The sequence below is a fragment of the Carcharhinus amblyrhynchos genome, chromosome 28, assembly GCF_965287045.1.
Source record: "Carcharhinus amblyrhynchos chromosome 28, sCarAmb.v2.hapA, whole genome shotgun sequence".
Classification (NCBI taxonomy): domain Eukaryota; kingdom Metazoa; phylum Chordata; class Chondrichthyes; order Carcharhiniformes; family Carcharhinidae; genus Carcharhinus; species Carcharhinus amblyrhynchos.
In genome coordinates this window covers 17,500,219-17,520,667 of record NC_137351.1, presented here as the reverse complement: position 1 = coordinate 17,520,667, position 20,449 = coordinate 17,500,219, and the positions used below count along the sequence as shown (strand labels likewise).

At 43.2% G+C, this 20,449-nt stretch overlaps 2 protein-coding genes across 8 annotated transcripts in view; both read left to right on the top strand.

Moving 5' to 3' along the window:
• myo5aa (myosin VAa) overlaps positions 1–7,989 on the top strand; it is a 204,534-nt gene extending 196,545 nt beyond the window's left edge. For all 5 annotated transcript variants that reach the window (XM_080214230.1, XM_080214233.1, XM_080214232.1 and 2 more), the window contains 3 exons: positions 1,440–1,614; positions 3,701–3,781; positions 5,605–7,989. In XM_080214230.1, coding sequence (XP_080070356.1) covers positions 1,440–1,614; positions 3,701–3,781; positions 5,605–5,757 — 409 coding nt within the window. In that variant the 3' untranslated portion in view covers positions 5,758–7,989. The remainder of the gene's footprint in view (positions 1–1,439; positions 1,615–3,700; positions 3,782–5,604) is intronic.
• Positions 7,990–12,555: 4,566 nt separating this feature from the next.
• The window catches only part of myo5c (myosin VC), a 104,232-nt gene continuing 96,338 nt past the window's right edge, over positions 12,556–20,449 (top strand). For 2 of the 3 annotated variants that reach the window (XM_080214171.1, XM_080214169.1), the window contains exon 1: positions 12,557–12,730. In XM_080214171.1, coding sequence (XP_080070297.1) covers positions 12,704–12,730 — 27 coding nt within the window. In that variant the 5' untranslated portion in view covers positions 12,557–12,703. Of the gene's footprint in view, positions 12,731–20,449 lie in introns of all 3 variants that reach the window. The other variant, XM_080214170.1, reaches the window with a different exon arrangement.

The window sequence follows — 20,449 nt, the reverse complement described above, 5'->3', positions numbered from 1 at the left end:
TGTGAGGCAGCAGTACTAACCGCTGTGCCACTGTGCTGCCCAGTCACTGGATTCGTAATCCAGAGACCAAAAATAATGCTCTGGAGATTTGGATTCGAATCCCACCATGGTGAAATCTGAATGCAATAAATTTGAATGAATTAAAAGCCTAATGAAGGCCATGAAAATCAGTAATGTCCTTTAGGAAAGGAAAGCTGCTCTGGTCTGGTCTGCATGTGACTCCAGATCCATTGAAATAGTCTGATGAAGCCACTCAGTTCAAAGGCAATTAGAGATGGACAACAAATTTACATGAAAAAAATGACACAATGCAAAAGCAATTTATTTTAAAATTGATTAGGTTGCTATCTCTTGAAATTTAAACAGTTTTAGTATTGATATTGTTGTGGAAAATATTAAATGGAACATTCAGACATGATCCAAAGCAGTTGAAGAGTTCCACGTCCTTTGTTGTTAAGGAGTAGCATTCTCTTCGACATCTATTGAGCTAATAACTTTCCAGCAAACATTTCCGACAGACCAAAACCTACGTCTAACTCTTTTTCTTAAAAAAACAAAGCAAAGTAGGGGAAGAGATGTATATTTTTTAAACTACTTATTAGTACAAACTTGAGTTTGGAACTCTAAATAGGATTTCAGCCTTTTAAATGACGATTTAATTTTCCAATCAATCATTCCAAGGTGTGTATCATTGCGTTACTTTTGGCAATAGATACTGATGTTAAGGATTTGGGTTTGGATCTCGTTGGATCTATAATAACTCTAAGAGTTGGCTGTAAAGGGAGAGTGCTTTATTAAAGTAAAGTAAATTAAAGCAAAACCTCAAGCCTGTGGTGAACACAAACAGGTCCCCAACTGGGAAAGTATAATAATGGACCCACTCAGGGGCTTACTTTATAAAGGACTCGCTATACAAGCACCACCTGCTTAGTTAATTACCAATCCTCAGGGAGCTTATATTCTATGAGTCCTACAGGGATGTCAATCAGTGCAAATCCTTGGGGTTATCACTGGATCCCAATTGGACTTTTGGGGCAGATTTCAGGGACCACTTATGCCTGGTACATTGTCACCTGGGACTGGGTGGTAAAATCGGGCAGTGTCATCTCATGACAGTTAGATATTTGACATATTTTCCCATACCAATATGATTAGCTTTTATGCCAGTTGGGAATTATTTATTTGCCCTCTTGTCCTGGTACCTTTTGTCTTGCATGAGGTTTGAACGACCCTGTCTTGCCTACCTTTTCTCCCACACAGAAAAAATCCACACGTTAACTCCAGTTCAGTGTTGCTGTCAGTTTATGCCTCTTGAACTATTCTTTTGTGTAACCTGTTTATGTCCTAATTTCACATGCACTCTTTCAATAAGCTGCTGTGCTTGACAATTTGCGTTTGAAAGCCGACCTAACCTGCTTGTGTTGTTCTCGGCTCTGCAGGTACAATGTGAGCCAACTTGAGGAGTGGCTGCGGGACAAGAATCTGCAGACTAGTGGCGCAAAAGAAACACTAGAACCTTTAATTCAGGCTGCTCAGCTACTGCAGGTGAAAAAGAAGACTGATGAGGATGCAGAGGCCATTTGCTCAATGTGCAATGCCCTTACTACAGCTCAGGTACGCTGCAAAAAGAAATTGCGGGTCAGTGGACACTTCCAATTATTTTTTTCCTGTCAATTCTTTTTCCCCAATTCCATATAATTTATATCATTCGGACATTGATCATCCTTTGGAACCTTGATGTCCGAGTCTGGGCAGCAAATATTTTGCTGTCTCTCCATCTGAGACATCAGAGCTGAACCCAATCTGCTCCTCAGTCCAAGGACATCTCCAACAGAGATGGTTATCAACAATAGGTCTCAATTCTTCTTTCCCCAGCTTCAGTACGGGTCTAAGTGTAAATCCAGGACCTTCGTGCTAATTAGTAGAAGATTTTTCATGTATTAATAAATCCAAAGCATCTTAGCGCACCAAGGGCTTTCTGGTTCATTCACAGATCTGCAGTTGTTTATACATATTCTCCAGTGTAAAATGGATCAACTCTGTCATGGTCAATTTCTCATGCGCCCAGTAATAGCTCTAGGGGCAGAATCACTGGTGTGGAAAGATGTTTAACACCACAACTTTATTGTGGTTGAAGACAAATTATCAGAACTTTGTGGAGACCAGCACTACTGGAAGTTTCTGTGGAAACTACACACGCGTTATGGTGACTGACACAGTACCATGGCATTTAGCACAGGATGCTCTAGTTACAAATATTTCCCACTCTTTCCAGGAATCAGAAATATATTGGTGAAAAACTCTGTAAAGGACACAACCCTGGAGCAGAGGGTTGGGAAATAAATGTTTCCTTGAGGTTAACAGTGGTTTATATCGATCCTGCCCTTTGTCCCAAGTATCCAAAAAAAATCTTACAATGTATTTGTTAGCTTCATATTGGAATTGATTTTTTTAAAAAAGGCTTAACTGCTCATGAAGGGCAAAGTTATAGGTTAATCATAAGAACATAAGAACATAAGAAATAGGAGCAGGAGTAGGCCATCTAGCCCTTCGAGCCTGTCCCGCCATTCAATAAGATCATGGCTGATCTGTCGTGGCTCAGTTCCACTTTCCCGCCCTCTCCCCATAACCCTTAATCCCCTCTCTTATCAAGAACCCATCAACCCGCTTCTTAAAAATATTTAGCGAGGCAGCGTCCACCACTTCAACGGGCAGAGAATTCCAGAGATTCACCACCCTTTGAGTGAAGAAGTTCCTCCTCAACTCTGTTCTAAACCGCCTCCCCTTTATCTTGAGGCTGTGCCCCCTAGTCCTACTGTCTTTTTTGAGCGGGAAGAGTCTCTCCACCTCTATCCTATCCATCCCATTCATCATCTTATACGTCTCAATGAGATCTCCCCTCATTCTTCTAAACTCTAACGAGTACAAGCCTAGTTTATTCAGCCTCTCCTCATAGCTCAACCCCCTCAACTCCGGAATCAGCCTAGTAAACCTCCTCTGCACTCCCTCCAAGGCCAAAATATCCTTGCGTAAGTGCGGCGACCAAAACTGCACACAGTACTCCAGCTGCGGCCTCACCAATGCCCTATACAGCTGCAGCAAGACCTCCCTACTTTTATATTCAATCCCCCTCGCTATGAAGGCCAGCATCCCATTCGCCTTCCTGACCACCTGCTGCACCTGCAAGCTGGGTTTTTGCGACTCATGCACAAGGACCCCGAGGTCCCTCTGCACCGTTGCCTGCTGCAGTTTTTCGCCACGTAAGTAATAGTCCTTCCTACCATTCTTCCTACCAAAGTGGACCACCTCACACTTGCCAACATTAAATTCCATTTGCCATTTCCTGGCCCATTAGTTAGGAATAGTAAGAAGTCTCTCAACACCAGGTTGAAGTCCAACAGTGATTCACCTGATGAAGGAGCAGTGCTCTGAAAGCTCATGATTCCAAATAAACCTGCTGGACTTTAACCTGGTGTTGTGAGACTTCTTACTGTGCCCCTCCTCAGTCCAACGCTGGCACCTACACATCATGGCATGTTAGGAATGTGTAGCATTAGAATGGCAACAAGCAAATACTGTTCAAGTGACAACAGCATCAGATACTGTTTGATTCCATTGTCGTCCAGGTACGTCAAACTAATTTAGGCTTCTAAATTGTGAAATTTTAATAGTTTTATTCTTTTCCTTTCTTTGCCATCAGATTGTGAAAGTTCTAAATTTGTACACTCCTGTTAATGAATTTGAGGAGCGTGTAACTGCCTCGTTCATACGCACCATTCAGGTAAAAATTTTCAGATGTTTTTCTCCTTAGGAAAAAACGTTCAGTCCATCTGGTAAAATAATTAATTAAATATGAACAATTAAATTAATTCCACATAACAAATATGATTGTGATTCATGCATTGTTTTGTGGCACAGTGGTTAGCAGTGCTGCCTCACGGTGCTAGGGACCTGGGTTCGATCCCAGCCTCAGGTGACAGTGTGGCGTTTGCACCTTTGCTCCATACCTGCGTGGGTTTCCTCCGAGTGCTCCCACACTCCAAAGATGCGCAGGTTAGGTGGATTGGCCATGCTAAATGGCCCCTTAGTGTCCCAAGATGTGTAGGCTGGGGGGGGGGGGGGGAGGGGGGGTGGTGGTGAATTGATGGGGTAAATATGTGAGGTTACAGGGATAGGGTAGAGGGGTGGGCCTAGGTAAGGATGTTCTGTCAGAGGTGTGGACTCGAGGGGCCAAATGGCCTCCTGCACTGTAGGAATTCTACAATTTATTCACATTTAACAGTTTTAACTTTTGGGAACTATAGGAATACTGGAATATGATATTTCAGTTATTTACTTTGGTTGGAAAGGCTGAATTTTTAAGAAACATCCTGATGTATGAGTTTTTTTTTATCATGGCTTCTTTCAGCATCCGGGTGAGCAGAAAAATTCAAAAGTGGATTATAGACATTTTCCACAGCTTCCTCGGAGTTAGCTAAAATTTTGGCAACATAGTAGGCGCCCCGGTGGCACAGTGGTTAGCACTACTGCCTCACAGCACTAGGGAACCAGGTTCGATTCCCGGCTTGGGTCACTGTCTATGCGGAGTCTGCACATTCTCCTCCTGTCTCTGCGTGGGTTTCCTCCGGGCGCTCAGCTTTCCACCCACAGTCCAAAGATAGGCGGGTTAGTTTGATTGGACATGCTAAATTGCCCCCTAGTCTCCCGGGATGCTTAGGTTGGAGGGAGTAACAGGATAAATGTGTGGGGTTATGGGGATAGGGCCTGGGTGGGATTGTGGTCAGTGCAGACTCAATGGGCCGAACGGCCTCCTTCCACAGAATTTTCCACATACCTGATAAAGGAACAACGTTTCCGAAAGCTTGTGGGATTACTATCAAATAAGCTGGTTGGACTATAACCTGGTGATTTCTTACTGTGTTTATCCCAGTCCAACACCGGCATCCATCGTGCTCCTAAAAACCCAGAGGTGTTGGAATCTTCTTTATTATAGACGTTATTTCCAGACTTTAAGGAAAGTGTTTCTTTGCAAATTGTGCAGAACATGTTTGACATGGTCCCTCTGGACAAAACCCAACTGCAGGATGGCTTCTTTTGTCCCCTACTAAGCATTTGTGGTTTGTATACAATGGGCTGAATCCTGTCACCTTGTGCTGTTAACAATCCTGTGATTTTGTGAGGTGATTGTTTCCCAGTATGTACTGTGCACGTGTCGAAAATAGCCGCAGAGATGGGAAAACCTATTTCCCGAATAGGAAACACTTTTAATCTGTAACTCCATTTAATTGGGCAGCACGGTGGCACAGTGAGTAGTACTGCCGCCTCACAGGGCCAGGGACTCGTGTTCAATTCTGGCCTGTCTATGTGGAGTTTGCTCGTTCTCCCCGTGTCAGTCTGGGTGCTGCAGTTTCCTCCCACACTCCAAAGATGTGTAGGTTAGGTGGATCGCCCATGCTAATTTGCCCCATAGTGTCAGGAGGATCAGCAGGGTAAATATGTGGGGATAGGGTGGGATTGTTGCCAATGGGCCAAATGGCCTCCTGCACTGTAGATTCTACAATAACTGTGCTAATTATCTCCCGATTTTCTTTTCCTGATCTCTAGGTCCGTTTACAAAATCGTAAAGACTCTCCTCAGCTGCTAATGGATGCAAAACACATATTCCCGGTCACGTTTCCATTCAACCCATCATCTTTAGCACTGGAAAGCATTCAGATTCCCAGCAGCATGAACCTCGGATTCCTGTTGCGCGTCTAAGGAACGCTGAAGTTATAAATTTTCCATTGGTCAGAGAATCATCGTCCCCATTCACTACACACTGCTAGAGTAATGTTTAAAACTTCTGCGTTTTTAAGGAATGTGCACTTTGAGTAAAGAATGCCAAACACTTTCACGCAGCACCTGGGGTAGTGGCTGCTATAGTGCCATTCAAATGAATATACTTTGAACTTAACAACTGTAAATTAAAGTTGTGTCATACTTTAATTATTAGGAGCCTGTATTCAGAGGAAGTACGACTGCGTCTATAGCTCCATTTGTCTGATATCTATTATTTAAGTCAATATATAAATGATGTAGAATACAAAGGTCTGGTCAAATATAAACTAGAGATTATGTTGCTAGTTTTTGATGTTTTGCTTAGCCACATTATGAGAGTTACCCTGTTCAGTTTCCTCTGACTCTGCTGAACATACACCCATTTAACACTGCACCCTGTGGCGTTGAGTTGCAACTCACTAAAAATATTTCACGCCAACTTTGTTTCCAAACCTATTTTAAACTTGATTTATGCAAGCAGCAATCACTATTTTAAGTTCCAGATATGACTCAAAGCACAAAAGCCCACAGAGGGAAAAATATTAAATTCTAAGATGGACTGTAAAAGTAGCAGATAAAAAAAAGATTGCAGCGTGAACAAAACCATTTTTTTTCTTTCAGTATTTGTGGTCATAGCAGCTCATATCTCTTTGAAATGCGCCTTATTGGAATCTCGTCAGACTTTACAATACAGGAACTGCTCAATTATTTAATTTGTTTGTTACTGTGTATGTTAAGGCAAAAGAGGGCAACGGTAGTGTTAGAATTAGAAGTGTATTTTTGTCCCCCCAGTATTTGCAGTACAGTATTTAGTGACCCTTAAGGGTCAGACCTCACGCAGTTTGCAATGATCAAGATGCAGGCGTCACCCAATCTGGGCAGCCCCGAGCTCATTCTCCAAGTTCCCAATGTCGCAAGTCTACTGTGGATTCAGACAACGCTTCACCTGGATATACCCAATTTATTGGCTGCTATAACTGGAAATAGAACCAATATTCAGTTCATAATCACTTTATGGTGGCCAAAAAAGTACACTCATTGCACCCTTATTGTTTACATATCTTTAAGTTATTAAATATATTGACCAAGCATCCAATTTCAGAAAGCTGATTTTCCGAGCGATAGTTTACATATCTAAATGGTGTAATATGTGTGCCTATTTATATTGGATACCCAATATTTAATAGAAAGCTATGATATTGTTAGACCCCTTAGAGAGAAAGTTAATAAGCTACTCCTGTAGACTTGAGTAGTTTATAAATTCCCACAACTATCATCTTGTAACTCAATATTAGGCAATATTTTGATAAAGACATTACAGAATATGTGATGCACTCCTTGCCTGTTTTCTGTTTTTGCATTTTTGTACATTTCGATCTTTAAATGTCTTAAAATATCGCAGTCCCCAGAGCCTTACCTTTTCCCTTTTATTTATTGCTTAATTCAACCCATTACAAAACGCACACGTGCATAATCTGCTTTAATTAACCGTGTGTTTGTGAACGGAGCAGAGGCTGCACACAGAAAAGGATTTAATTTTTTTTAAAGAAAGATTGTCTGGGAAAATCAACATGGTGCAAATTGGTGGTTGTCACCCCACGATTCTCTCCCTATTCTTCAACAGTATTTGTTTTCTTTGTTTTTTTAAAAAATGAACACGAAAACCAGGGTACAAAGTAAAACTTGTGTTACGAATCTCAGCACATGTAGAACAAAGTCAAAGTTGCGTTGTCCGGAGTAGTGTTGGGACAATATGAAGGCAATCTTCCTTTGAAATATCGGTTATGCACTTTAGTTCAATCCTACACGTATATAGATTCCTATGTTCCCTGCTGATATTGTATTTTACTTTTTTGTATCATAAACTGTTCTGAGACATAAGTACATTACTAGTGGTTAGTGTTAAGGAACTGGAGATGTTTAAAATATCAACAGCACCAGTTAGCTGCAAACACATTGCTGTTGCATTATCTAGATCACTAATGTTGACCATGGATGGTTACTTCTGTACTTAACCAGCTAGCAAACAATGAGTATGATATTGATGTACAGAAAAGTTCTGAAAATCCTGTAGCATTTCCTGTTTGTTGCAATTAGTAGACGTGTGCATCATGGCAAATGTATATTGAATTAGGTACTAAGGTGACGTCCAACTTGTAAAAATAAATAAAAATTTCAACAGTGTAAGCACGCTTTTATATTCATTGAAAAGGCAATGATATAACCACTGTCCAAATTCGTCATCTTATAAAGAGTTTTACCTTCCATAGGTTCATATGAATTTCCATTATCAGTAACTTGTTGTTTGCCTTTGTGAAGTGGTTGAAAATTTTGGCCTGAAAAGGGGGTTAGGCTAAACGGGCATAATGCAGTCTACCACCGAACAGGCGCGGTGCAGTCTACCACCGAACAGGCGGGGTGCGGTCCACCACCGAACAGGCGCGGTGCGGTCCACCACCGAACAGGCGCGGTGCGGTCCACCACCGAACAGGCGCGGTGCGGTCCACCACCGAACAGGCGCGGTGCGGTCCACCACCGAACAGGCGCGGTGCGGTCCACCACCGAACAGGCGCGGTGCGGTCCACCACCGAACAGGCGCGGTGCGGTCCACCACCGAACAGGCGCGGTGCGGTCCACCACCGAACAGGCGCGGTGCGGTCCACCACCGAACAGGCGCGGTGCGGTCCACCACCGAACAGGCGCGGTGCGGTCCACCACCGAACAGGCGCGGTGCGGTCCACCACCGAACAGGCGCGGTGCGGTCCACCACCGAACAGGCGCGGTGCGGTCCACCACCGAACAGGCGCGGTGCGGTCCACCACCGAACAGGCGCGGTGCGGTCCACCACCGAACAGGCGCGGTGCGGTCCACCACCGAACAGGCGCGGTGCGGTCCACCACCGAACAGGCGCGGTGCGGTCCACCACCGAACAGGCGCGGTGCGGTCCACCACCGAACAGGCGCGGTGCGGTCCACCACCGAACAGGCGCGGTGCGGTCCACCACCGAACAGGCGCGGTGCGGTCCACCACCGAACAGGCGCGGTGCGGTCCACCACCGAACAGGCGCGGTGCGGTCCACCACCGAACAGGCGCGGTGCGGTCTACCACCGAACAGGCGCGGTGCGGTCCACCACCGAACAGGCGCGGTGCAGTCTACCACCGAACAGGCGCGGTGCGAACAGGCGCAGTGCGGTCCACCGCCGAACAGGCGCGGTGCGGTCCACCGCCGAACAGGCGCGGTGCGGTCCACCACTATAGACACGATATGGTCAACTATTGTCCCAAAATGAAGGGCAGCAACACATAAATGCTTCCAAATCAAAGCTTGCTGCCTGTCATTTTAGGCAAGGACAAATCTGGCATCCCTTACCCATACCTGAAGAAAACGCTAGTACCTTTGCCAATTGAGTTTAGTGCCTGTTTGAGGCCCCCTCTGCAACACTGATCTGAGGCAGCCAGCACCATTGCAGTCTGTATTCAGGGAAGCCGACCCTTCACAATCCCTGCAACAAAAGATGTGAGTTATTTACCTCTAAATGTGGAGGAGCAGGAGTGATCCTCCCAACCCCAAATTTAAAAAAATTGCTGCCAATTCTGCTGGCTGTTGGCACCCACAATTTGCCCCTCACCACCAACCAGGCCTGTGGCCCACTGTGGCACTAGCAGCCCCAGTCCATCATTCATTCTCTGATATTGTTCCCATTTGAGTGTGTCCGAGACTCATTACCTGGGGCTTCCCCATTGTTACACAGGGTGGGTACTTCCAGGCCATTGTTATAATGTGTCACTCCTGACAGGGCTCATTGCTGTGGGATCCAAACTGAATACAGGGCGATTGATGAATGACAGATAAATCAGTAATTTATTGAAATCTAATTATGCTTTTAATTCCTATCGATTGACATTTCAAAGAGAGAAGATGCGATCACATCTTACAGATGGACTGAGGACAGAGCTACCAGGATTCAGAAAGAGCAAACCTGTTTGAGTCTTCTAAAGATCCTGTCATCACAATAATCGTGAAACAGCTCAGAGGTTTGTAAGCAAATCTCATCAACACTTGACTGTATCTTTTGAATGAAATGATTTCATCCCTCCCCCCACCCCTTTCCCCCCACAGTTAGGGCAAATGTTATCCCAAATTGAAGGCGATCAGTATTTCAGGACTGATCCTGCCCTTGACTTCAGAAGAGTTTAAGATAGTTATGACTTCCTCTCCCCCTGCAAAAAAAACCTAATCCTTTCCATTCAAGGATATCGAACATCTTTTCAATAAGTGAAATATTTTACCACTGACTTTATACCACATTAAATAGCTACTATGAAGATTAGGAAAAATGCATTGCACTGTTCCTTGTGTGGAAAATTTCATGGTTTATTGAAGCATTTAAATTGTAATATCTTTCATGTTCTTTTACAACTCACTTAGCGATTAATATTGGAAAGAAACATACACAAACATGTATCAAGATTAACAGTGCAATATTGCAAAAGGTTAGAAGGACTTTTCCAAGGACCCTTCTCAAGTTTGTTTATTTATCTGTTAGTGTCACAAGTAGGCTTACATTCACACTGCAATGAAGCTACTGTGAAAATCCCCTAGTCGCCACACTCAGGCACCTGTTCATATACGCTGAGGGAGAATTTAGCATAGCTAATGCACATAACCAGCATGTCTTTCAGACTGTGGGAGAAAACCAGAGCACCCGGAGGAAACCCACACAGACACAGGGAGCACATGCGGATTCCACACAGACAATGACCCAAACTGGGAATCGAATCCCGGGTCCTGGCGCTGTGAGGCAGCAGTGCTAACTACTGTGTCACTGTAACGCCCTAACATATTTCTAAACATGGTATTTGCTGTCTGATTTTTTTACCCAATAAAGCAATGCAATAAGTTGGATGGGAGAAAGCTGATTTCTAGCTAATGGATAGCAAACAGTAAAGCAGTTTTACAGTACCTCCCCTCACTGTGACCCTGGATTCATTATTCATTCACACCTAAACGTATCTCTCCAGTGCTACAGATGTAGGTTACTTTCTAAAATTCCCCTTTGGAGTAAAAGGGTGACCATCGGGTGATATAACATTCAATGGTTATTTCAGGGTTAGCATAAGTTCTAATGCTATTTGAATTTAAATTCTAATTGTATTAATTTGAGACTTTAACCACAAAAGCAACAGTTTGGTGAAGTAACTCAGAAATAAATTGTAGATTAAAACTTATCAAATACAAGGCCAGACTTTACTAGCAGGTGGTGCAGTGGTTAGCACTGCTGCCTCTGCGCCAGGGGCCCAGGTTCAATTCTGGCCTCTGGTCACTACCTGTGTGGCATTTGCACATTTCCCCTGTATCTGCATGGGTTTCTTCCAGTTTCCTCCCACAGTCTAAAGATGTGCAGGTTGGGTGGGTTGGCCATGCTAAATTACCCCTTAGTGTCCCGAGATGTGTAGGTTAGGGATATTAGCAGGGTAAGTATATAGGGTTACGGGGATTGGGCCTGGTTAAGATGCTCGTTCAGAGTCGGTGCAGACTCGGTGGGCTGAATGGCCTCCTTCTGCACTCTGGGAATCTACGATAACATACTTCACTCTATAAATGGGAAGTGGACCCTGGGCATTGGAAAATTGTCTTTCTAACCTGGTGCTGTACCTGATCACAGCAGATTTTTTTTTTAATCCAATTTGATCAAATCAAGTCCAATTCAGAGTCTGAACAAGTTGGGACATTCCTGATCTAAGCTGACAAGACAGGGCTCTCTCCTCCTGTCTTGGGTTTGATCTACATGATCCAAGCTGATTGGAGTAGGCAAAGCTCCTCTGCCAAGGCTTGATCTCATTTGCATCTTAGCCAAAAGGCTGAGATGCCGTTTTTAAAAATTGCTTCAAATGAAGCTAAAATGCAACCTAATGACTTCAACCAAGCACAGCAGGTCGATACTACACTTGATCTTAGCCAAAAGGCCGCAGTAGATTTGTTGCTAATGCAAATAATGCACTTAGAACTCAGGGCTGTCTCTAGGTTTGAACAATAGTTGCCTTCTAACTACAGTGAAGCCATCCCATTTATATTACACTGCTCAGTGCAATGTGGAAACTGCATTATACTGATGCAAGGCTACAAAAGCAATTTGATATACAACTTTTTTCTAAATATCCTGGAAATTAATCACAAACGAAGTAAGGATCCTGAGGTGAAATGGATTTAGCAACTCACCGTTACTTCTGTAGAGGTTTGCATATTATTAAGTTTGGTTATTAAAATTGAAGCTTTTATTCATCCAGTTCATAATCTCTTTCAAAGAGACATTTAAACAATTGTCTCCCTTTCTGAAGCGTGTGCTCCTTGTACATCTGGTGAATTTCTGAAGACTTTCAAGTAATCCCTAAATATGCAAACGATTTTATTTTGACGTCTCTGCTATTCAGAATAAAACCGTCCTCACTTTGTAGGATGTTTTTTGAAAAGGAGGAATGTATTGTAAAGTTATAAATAAGTCGAACAAGTTTTGCAAACTTGGAGAAGTTTAAAGAGCCAAGATTGAGTAATTTTTCCTCACTGTCTAATTATCCCCAAGAGGATTTTTTTTTACCTGACTGCCTAACTATTTCATCTTTTAAGCTGCTTGCAGACACTCCCTCATCACGAGGTGCCTCTAGTGGAGGGGAAGAGAGGCAGAAAGTGCAAAGTCTAGTTGGTGTGTGTGTACATAACAGGTGGGACACGCAGTGAGAGAGAGACAGACGGAGTGAGTGAATGAGACAGAGTGACTGGAGAGGAAGGTATCTGCAGGAGGCAACCCTGAGAGCTTCTCTTCATTACCCCCACCATGAGTAACTGCAGTGCTGCGTTCTCCCGCAGTCACTGAGGCAACGCGTCCCTATGGCGGTAGCTGAATTATACACCAAGGTAACTCAGTAACCAACTTATCCTTCACCCTGCACCTTTTGTTGAAGGGCAACGTGTTGGCAGAAGCTTGTTCGGTCAAATCTATTCCGCCCAGCCTCTGCTATTAATGTGAAATGACTGTGTTGATAGCACTTTTAAGCGACAATGCTGAATTTGCCTGCAAGTGAATTAAAACATTGTCAAGTTCTCGCGTCCAGCAAGAGCCATATGGAACCGGTTTTGTAAAGTCGCCTTTTCAGATTCGGTGGTGTTAGGGCACTGAAGGGTGGCATTTTGATGCGGTAGCTTTGATCATCCCTACTGGGCAGTATCGGTGTATCCATGGGCAGTGATATTGTCCAGCTTGGGCTTTGCGAGATGTGTCCAGGAGGTGGGTCGGTCACATATTGTTCAGAGCTATGACATCACCTGGATGCAGTAACAGGATGTAGTTCTGTACACTTGCCCAGAGTGGATGAAAAGCCAGTTTAAGCCTCCTTAAGGAAATAACTTTTCTTTTAAGAGAAAGGAAAATATTGTTCTGGCTGTTAAAATGTGCACCTTATGTGTTGCAATAGGAACAGATACACCCTCCCTCATACCATCATCCTGGGAACTTGTGTAGTTTGCTATTTTATTTTTTAAAGACACTTTCAATGTGCTGCAAGCTCTTTAGAGACCATAGGATGCCAAGAAATCTGTTTTGTAATTACATATATATAACTGACAAACATGGTGAGGAGCAGAGGAACAAGAAAAGGCCGTTCAGCCCCTCCAACTTGTGCACCATTCAATTTGATGATGACTGATTGATTTGATTTTGATTTAATTTATTACTGTCACAGTGAAAATTGTTGTTTCTTGCACGTTATTTAGACAAAGCATTCATAAAGAAGGAAATGAGATTGCAGGATGTTACAGTCATTGCTAGGGTGTAGAGAAAGGTCAACTTAATGCAAGGCAGGTCCATTCAAAAGTCTGATGGCAGAGCAGGGAAGAAGCTGCTCTTGAGCTGGTTGGTATGTGACCTCAGATTTTTGTAAATTTTTTCCATGGAAGAAGATGGAAGAGAGAATGTCCAGGATGCATGGGGTCCTTAATTAATTTACTTGTCCTTATCCAATTGTCCCAAAGCTGTGAGAGAAAATTCCAGAATTCTGCTACCCTTTGGGGAAAAAAAGCTTCTTGATTTCCCTCCTCCTTTTCAGAGATACTTATTGCAAAATATCCAGTGGTGACACAGTGGTTAGCATTGCTGCCTCACAGCGCCAGGAGCCTGGGTTTGATTCCCAGCTTGGGTCAATATCTGTGTGGAGTTTGCACATTCTCCCTGTGTGGGTTTCCTCCAGGTGCTCCAGTTTCCACCCACAGTCCAAAGACATTAGGTGGATTGACCATGCTACATTACCCCTTAGTGTCAGAGAGTAATGGGGTTATAGGGATAGAGCCTGGCTGGAATTGTGATCAGTGCAGACTTGATGGGCCAAATGGCCTCTTTCTGCAGTGTAGGGATTCTATGAGATGATATCTTTCTCATCACAGGAAACAGATTTTCTTAATTCATTCATGGGATCTGAGCATCTCTGGCTGGGCCAGCCTTTGTTGTCCATACCTAATTGCCCTAAAGTGGCCATTTCAAAGAGTCAACCACATTGTTGTGGAGATGGACACATAGAGCAGATAGCTGATTTCGATCCCTAAAGGGGCGTTAGTAAACCAGATGGGTTGACAGTCTGGCAAAGGACTTTTAATTCACATTTCTCTATCTGCTGGGGTAGGTTTCAAATTTGGGTTCCCAGAGTGTCTGGATTATCAGTGACAATGCCACTATGCTGCCTCCCCTACTGAAACCTTTCAACATTTTGATTAACCTGCAAGAGAATGCAAACCAGGTTTATGCAACCGTCCTCAAAATTTAACCCCGTAAGTCCCAGTATCATCTCATTGAATCAGCACTGCACCCACTGCAGGGCTAATATGATTTCTGTCGTTTGATTCTGAAAACTAGAAACTGTACACTAGAACGGAGCCTGACCAAGGCTGTTTAAAAAAAAAGCATCATTTCCTGCCTTTTGTCATCCATTCTTCTTGTCTTTTGATTGAATGTTGGTCCTGTCTACTAACGTTAAGTTATTCCTAGCAACGCAACTAGTTATAGACAAAACAAGACAGAAACTCTGTTCTCTGGAGGTAATCAACACCGTACTCAAAAGATATTGTTTCAGGTCAATTGTTTTGCTTAAGCTGATAGCTGTTGTATCAAAACCTTGGTCTTTGATCAATCCTGTCTTACATACTAATGAACATAAATTATACCTTTTAAAAGCTTCCAAAGCTTGGAACTTCGAGGAGTGTTCATGGGTGTGGGCATCATGAACAAGGCTGGCATTTGTTGCCCATTTCTATTCATTCTTAAGGTGGTGGCGAGCTGTTTTCCTGAACTGTCAAAGTCCATGTGGTGTAGTTAGCTGTGGAAGGATGCTCAGTGGTGGCGTCCCGATGCATCTGCTGCTCTAGATGGCAGCGGACACAGGTTTGGAAGTTGCTGTCGAAGGAGGCTTGATGTTTTGCTGCAGTGCACCATGTAGATGGTACACACTAGTGCCACTGTGTGCTGGTGGTAGAGGGAGTGAAGATTTATGATTCGAGCTTCTTCAGTGTTGATGGAGCTGCGCTCATCAAGACAAGGTTTTCATCAGATTTGCACTGTGTGGAATCAGGAGGTGAGTTACTTGCTGCAGAAATCCCAGCCTCTGTGCTGTTCTTGTTGCCACAGTAATTGTATGGTGGGTTCAATTAAGTTTAAATGATATCCCTAGGATCTTAATGGTGGAGTAATCAGCAATGGTAATGTGATTGGATATCCAAGGGTAGGGATGGGCAATTATCTGGCACAATGCAATTTGCTGCTCATAGTCCAGACCTCAATGTTGTCCAAATCTTGCTGTGTATGTGTACAGATTGACTCAATATCTGAGGGATCATGAATGGCGCTGAACATTGTGCAATCATCAGCAAACATCCTCCACTTCTGACCTGATGATGGAAGGAAGGTCATTGCTGAAGCAGCTGAAGATGGCTGGTCCTAGAACACTACCCTAAAGACCTGTTGCAGTGATGTCTTGGAGCGAAATTGATTGCCCTCCAACAGTCATCTTTCCTTTGTGCTAGGCACATGAGAATCATAGAATTCCTACAGTGCAGAAGAGGCCATTCAGCCCATCAAGTCTACACCAACTCTCTGATAGACCCTGTTGCAATGATTATTTCAGGATGCTGTCCTCCATACCCCAAGGCTGAAAGATTGTTTGATTCCAAATGTGTTAATTCACCTAAACGCATACTCCCCTTCACAAATCAAAATGAATGTCTTATAGCTGGTTTGAGCACCCCTTTGATAAATTGGATGGCACTGAGCTCTACAGATGCTATGTCGCTCCGTTCAGGAATCTGCGGCCTTCCCTGGAGCCAGTAAAGCAACAAATAACTTTTCTTCAGTTTGCTTTAGGGCCTAAAGAAAGAGTGCTCCTGATTTCACAATTTGGCCACAGTTGGCCCACAATTGCCCCTACTCCAATTGCCCACTATCCCCAAACCATGAGTCAGAGGGGAAATGGTCAGGCTGTATCTGGCAGTGCAATGAATGCCATGAGCTCACTCAAATAATTGAAATGAGACCCAATGCCCAATTCAGGATGGACAGTCTTCCAAATGTACACCTCAGCAGTAGCAGCAACAGGAAACCCACACAGCACAGGAAGAATGTGCAAACTCTCACAGACAGTGACCCGAGCCAGGATAATTTACAAATATTGGGGTGGAGCCCGGCATGGAAATTGGAGCAGGCGAGGGGTGGACCATGGAAAGGCCTCTGACAAGAATTTCCGGTTTTGGGGCGAGCTTGATAGAAAATCCCACTCATTGTCTCCGCTGCATATATACAATGATGACACGCAGCTGTCCCTTCCCACCTCCAAAGGAGCACCCTCCGTTGCCTCCGTTATGTCAGGTTGTTCAGCTGGTATCTTTGATGAACAACATTCCTCTTATGAAATATCAGGAGGATGAACACTGTCATGTTCCTTCCCCACTCCAAACTCCATACCTTTGCTGGCATCTCTTTCCCTGTCACTCTTTGAGGCTGAACCAGACCATTAGTAATCTTTAGTCTTCCTGGTCAATCACAGAATCCCTAGAGTACAGAAGGAGGCCATTCGGTCCATCGAGTCTGGACTGACCACAAGCCCACGCAGGCTCTATTCCTGCAACCCCACACATTTACCCTGCTAATCCCCCTGACACTAAGGGTAATTTAGCATGGCCAGTCAACCTAACCCGCACATCTTTGGACTGTGGGGGGAAACCCAGTGCCAAGTTGAGTTTCAACCTCATGTCCCCATTTACTGGATTGCATTTCCTGCATCCACATTTTACCTCAGCCCCTCAACTGCTGAAACCCTCGTCCGTGCTGTTGTTATCTCTGGACCGGTTATTATAATGCTCATTTACAGGTCTGCCATCCTCCAGTCCCTGCAAATGACCTCTCCATCCTAACCCTCAGGAAACAGATCTAACCTATCATCCCTGATATTAATCCTGGTTGGCTTTGGTTCACTCCCTAGTCACCCAATACATTCTATCAAAACTTTTCATTGCCATGTCTAAATCCATTCATTGCATCACCCTCTACTATCTCTGTAATCTTCTCCAGTTCGATAGACCGAGCACAAAATTCTCTGTCCCTCTGATGCTGCCTTTTCATATATCCCAACCCTTCTTCCGTTATTCTTTGCCCCACCTTCTGCAGCTATGCCTTTAGTCACTTAGGGGAGGTGATGGTTAGTGGTATTGTCACTGGAACAGTAATCTAGAGACCCAGGGTAATGCTCTGGGTTCGAATCCCAGCATGGCAAATGGTGAAATTTGAATTCAATTAAAAAAAATCTGGAATTAAAAGTCCAATGAAACCATTGTCAATTGTTGTTTAAAAAAAACCCCATCTGGTTCATATCTTTTAGGGAAAGAAATCTACTAAGCTTACCTGGTTTAGTCTATATGTGACTCCAGATTCACATCAATGTGGTTGATTCTCAAATACCTTCTGAAATGGACGGCTGTTAGAAATGGGCAATAAATACTGGCCCAGCCAGCGACTCCCCCACATCCCATTAAATAAATAAAAACTCTCCAGAACCTCCTCTGCAATCTCCACTGTATCTCCATCTCCCTCTTCTTCTTTAAAGCCATCTAAACCCATCCCTTTGATAAAATCTTTGGCCTGTTGTACTAATATCTCTTTCTTATGTCAGTGTATTTCAGATTAGAACTCTCCAGTGCTTTAGGAGGTTTTTCTACATTAAAATACCAAGATTGCACACATTGAACTTGGTTGAATCCTCAATGGCCTCCAGAATGACAGCATTCACTCGAACACTTCTAGGCATTGTCATTAGATAACCGTGTGAACAGAAATATAGCAGGGATAATACAAAACGATGAAGGAATAAGAAATACATTTTCAAACACAATCTACAGGAGTCAGTTGGTAGTTCAGGCCTTGAGTGTAGCTAAAAAAATGAGAAATGTTGAAACTTTTTGTCTTGCACCCATCAGGACATTTTGAAGAATACCAGTATAGCGGGAAAACAACAATTTGTATTGTCTGAGAGGAGAATATTGATTGGAAAGTGGGATCTATTGTTACAGAGTTTGTTATGGAGAATGCACAAGTTGATGGTGACTGACAGTTAGCTGCCAAGCATTATTTAAAGTTCCAACCAGGTAGCTTGACCGTAATTGTTCAAAGCATTGCCCTGAGCAATGAGTCACTGGCTATCACTTGTTTTATTTAGCTAAAAAAGGTGCAATGTGTGCACCTCTTTCTGTCAGCAAAGAACAGGACCCACTGTGTTAATAATGTAACTTCTATTAAACGCAAACGAGCCACAGTTTTGCAAGCGCAGGCTGTTGCAAATCATGCCCTTTCTGCTGTTAGCAATGGGCAAGGTACAGATCGTATCAAACCTGCCCGTGCTTTCAAAACTAAAAACTCAGGGTCCAACATTGGATCTGGTTCCACAATTGGACAATATTTGTTAAGTAATCTTCAGTGTTCTAAAATTTAAGCTGGCAACCAATTGTTACTCAGGCTCACAGGATGGCACATTTGCGTGTGCTGGAGATTACATATATTAATACTCAAGACCCTATTTGCAGACAGAAAGAATGTGTACTCTGATTACATTTTTTCAGCTAAACAAAATACATGACAGCCGTTCAATGACTTATCCTTTAAAGCAATGCCTTGACCAATCAGGGTCATGCTGCCTGGTTTAAATTTTAAGCAGTACTTGGCAGTTAACTATCACTCACCATCAACTGATGCATTCTTCATCACAATACCTTTAACAATCATAGTCCACTTGCCAACCATTCTGCACTCTCTTCCCATACAATATAGATTATTGTTTTCCCCTTATATTGGCATTCTTGCAAAATGGCCTGATGAGTCCAAGATGGAAAGCTTCAACATCTCTGGGTTTTTCAGCAATAATCTACAGGAGATTAAAATCCTGTGTTACATAATGTAATATTCCAGTCATTATAAGACTATGAGAGGCACTTATTAAAAAATGCTTAGAAAAATAAATTGTTGAAAAAAAAGTAGGAAGTGTGACCTAAACTTCCTTTTCTGAACCTAACTGAATTTATCATAGCTTAATATTAAAATGACTACAACTTATTATTAAAATGCATTGAAATTTTGAAACAAATAAATATAATTCTTCTGCTATACATGGGTACATTCTTTTTCCTTCATTTTTACTTTATTAAAATTTTGCAACAAAAAGATTTTAAAGCTTGGGAACTTACTAAGAAAAGGGAAAGGTTTATTTTGAGTTCTCAATTGGTTTGGTAAATGCAATAAATAGAACATAGAACATTACAGCGCAGTACAGGCCCTTCGGCCCTCGATGTTGCATCGACCAGTGGAACCAATCTAATGACCCTCTAACCTAAACTATTCCAGTGTTATCCATATGCCTATCCACAGACCATTTGAATGCCCGTAAAGTTGGCGAGTCCACAACTGCTGCCGGCAGGGCATTCCATGCCCTTACTACCCTCTGAGTAAAGAACCTACCTCTGATATCCGTCCTATAATTACCACCCCTTAATTTAAAGCTATGTCCCCTTGTGTTAGCCATCACCATCCGAGGTAAAAGGCTCTCACTGTCCACCCTATCCAATCCTTTGATCATCTTGTATTCCTCAATTAGGTCATCTCGTAACCTTCTTCTTTCTAATGAAAATAACCTCAAGTCCCTCAGCCTTTCCTCATAAGACCTTCCCACCATACCAGGCAACATCCTGGTAAACCTCCTCTGCATCCTTTCCAATGCCTCCACATCTTTCTTATAATGCGGCGACCAGAACTGTACACAATACTCCAAGTGCGGCTGCACCAGAGTTTTGTACCGTTGCAACGTGACCTCACGGCTCCAAAATTCAATCCCTCTACCAATAAAAGCTAATAGTAAACATGACATCATCTGTTGCCTCGTGTATATAATGGCATCTGTCTCAATTTAAAGGACACAGTGCAAAGGCCAAGAAACAACTGCTGTTTCCATTCCCACTGCTCCTGACTCCTTTTACTTGGATCAATGCAAATAGCAACCATTGCAATAAATGAACATTGGAATTAAACAATCTGGACACTGCTCCAGATAGTAAAAT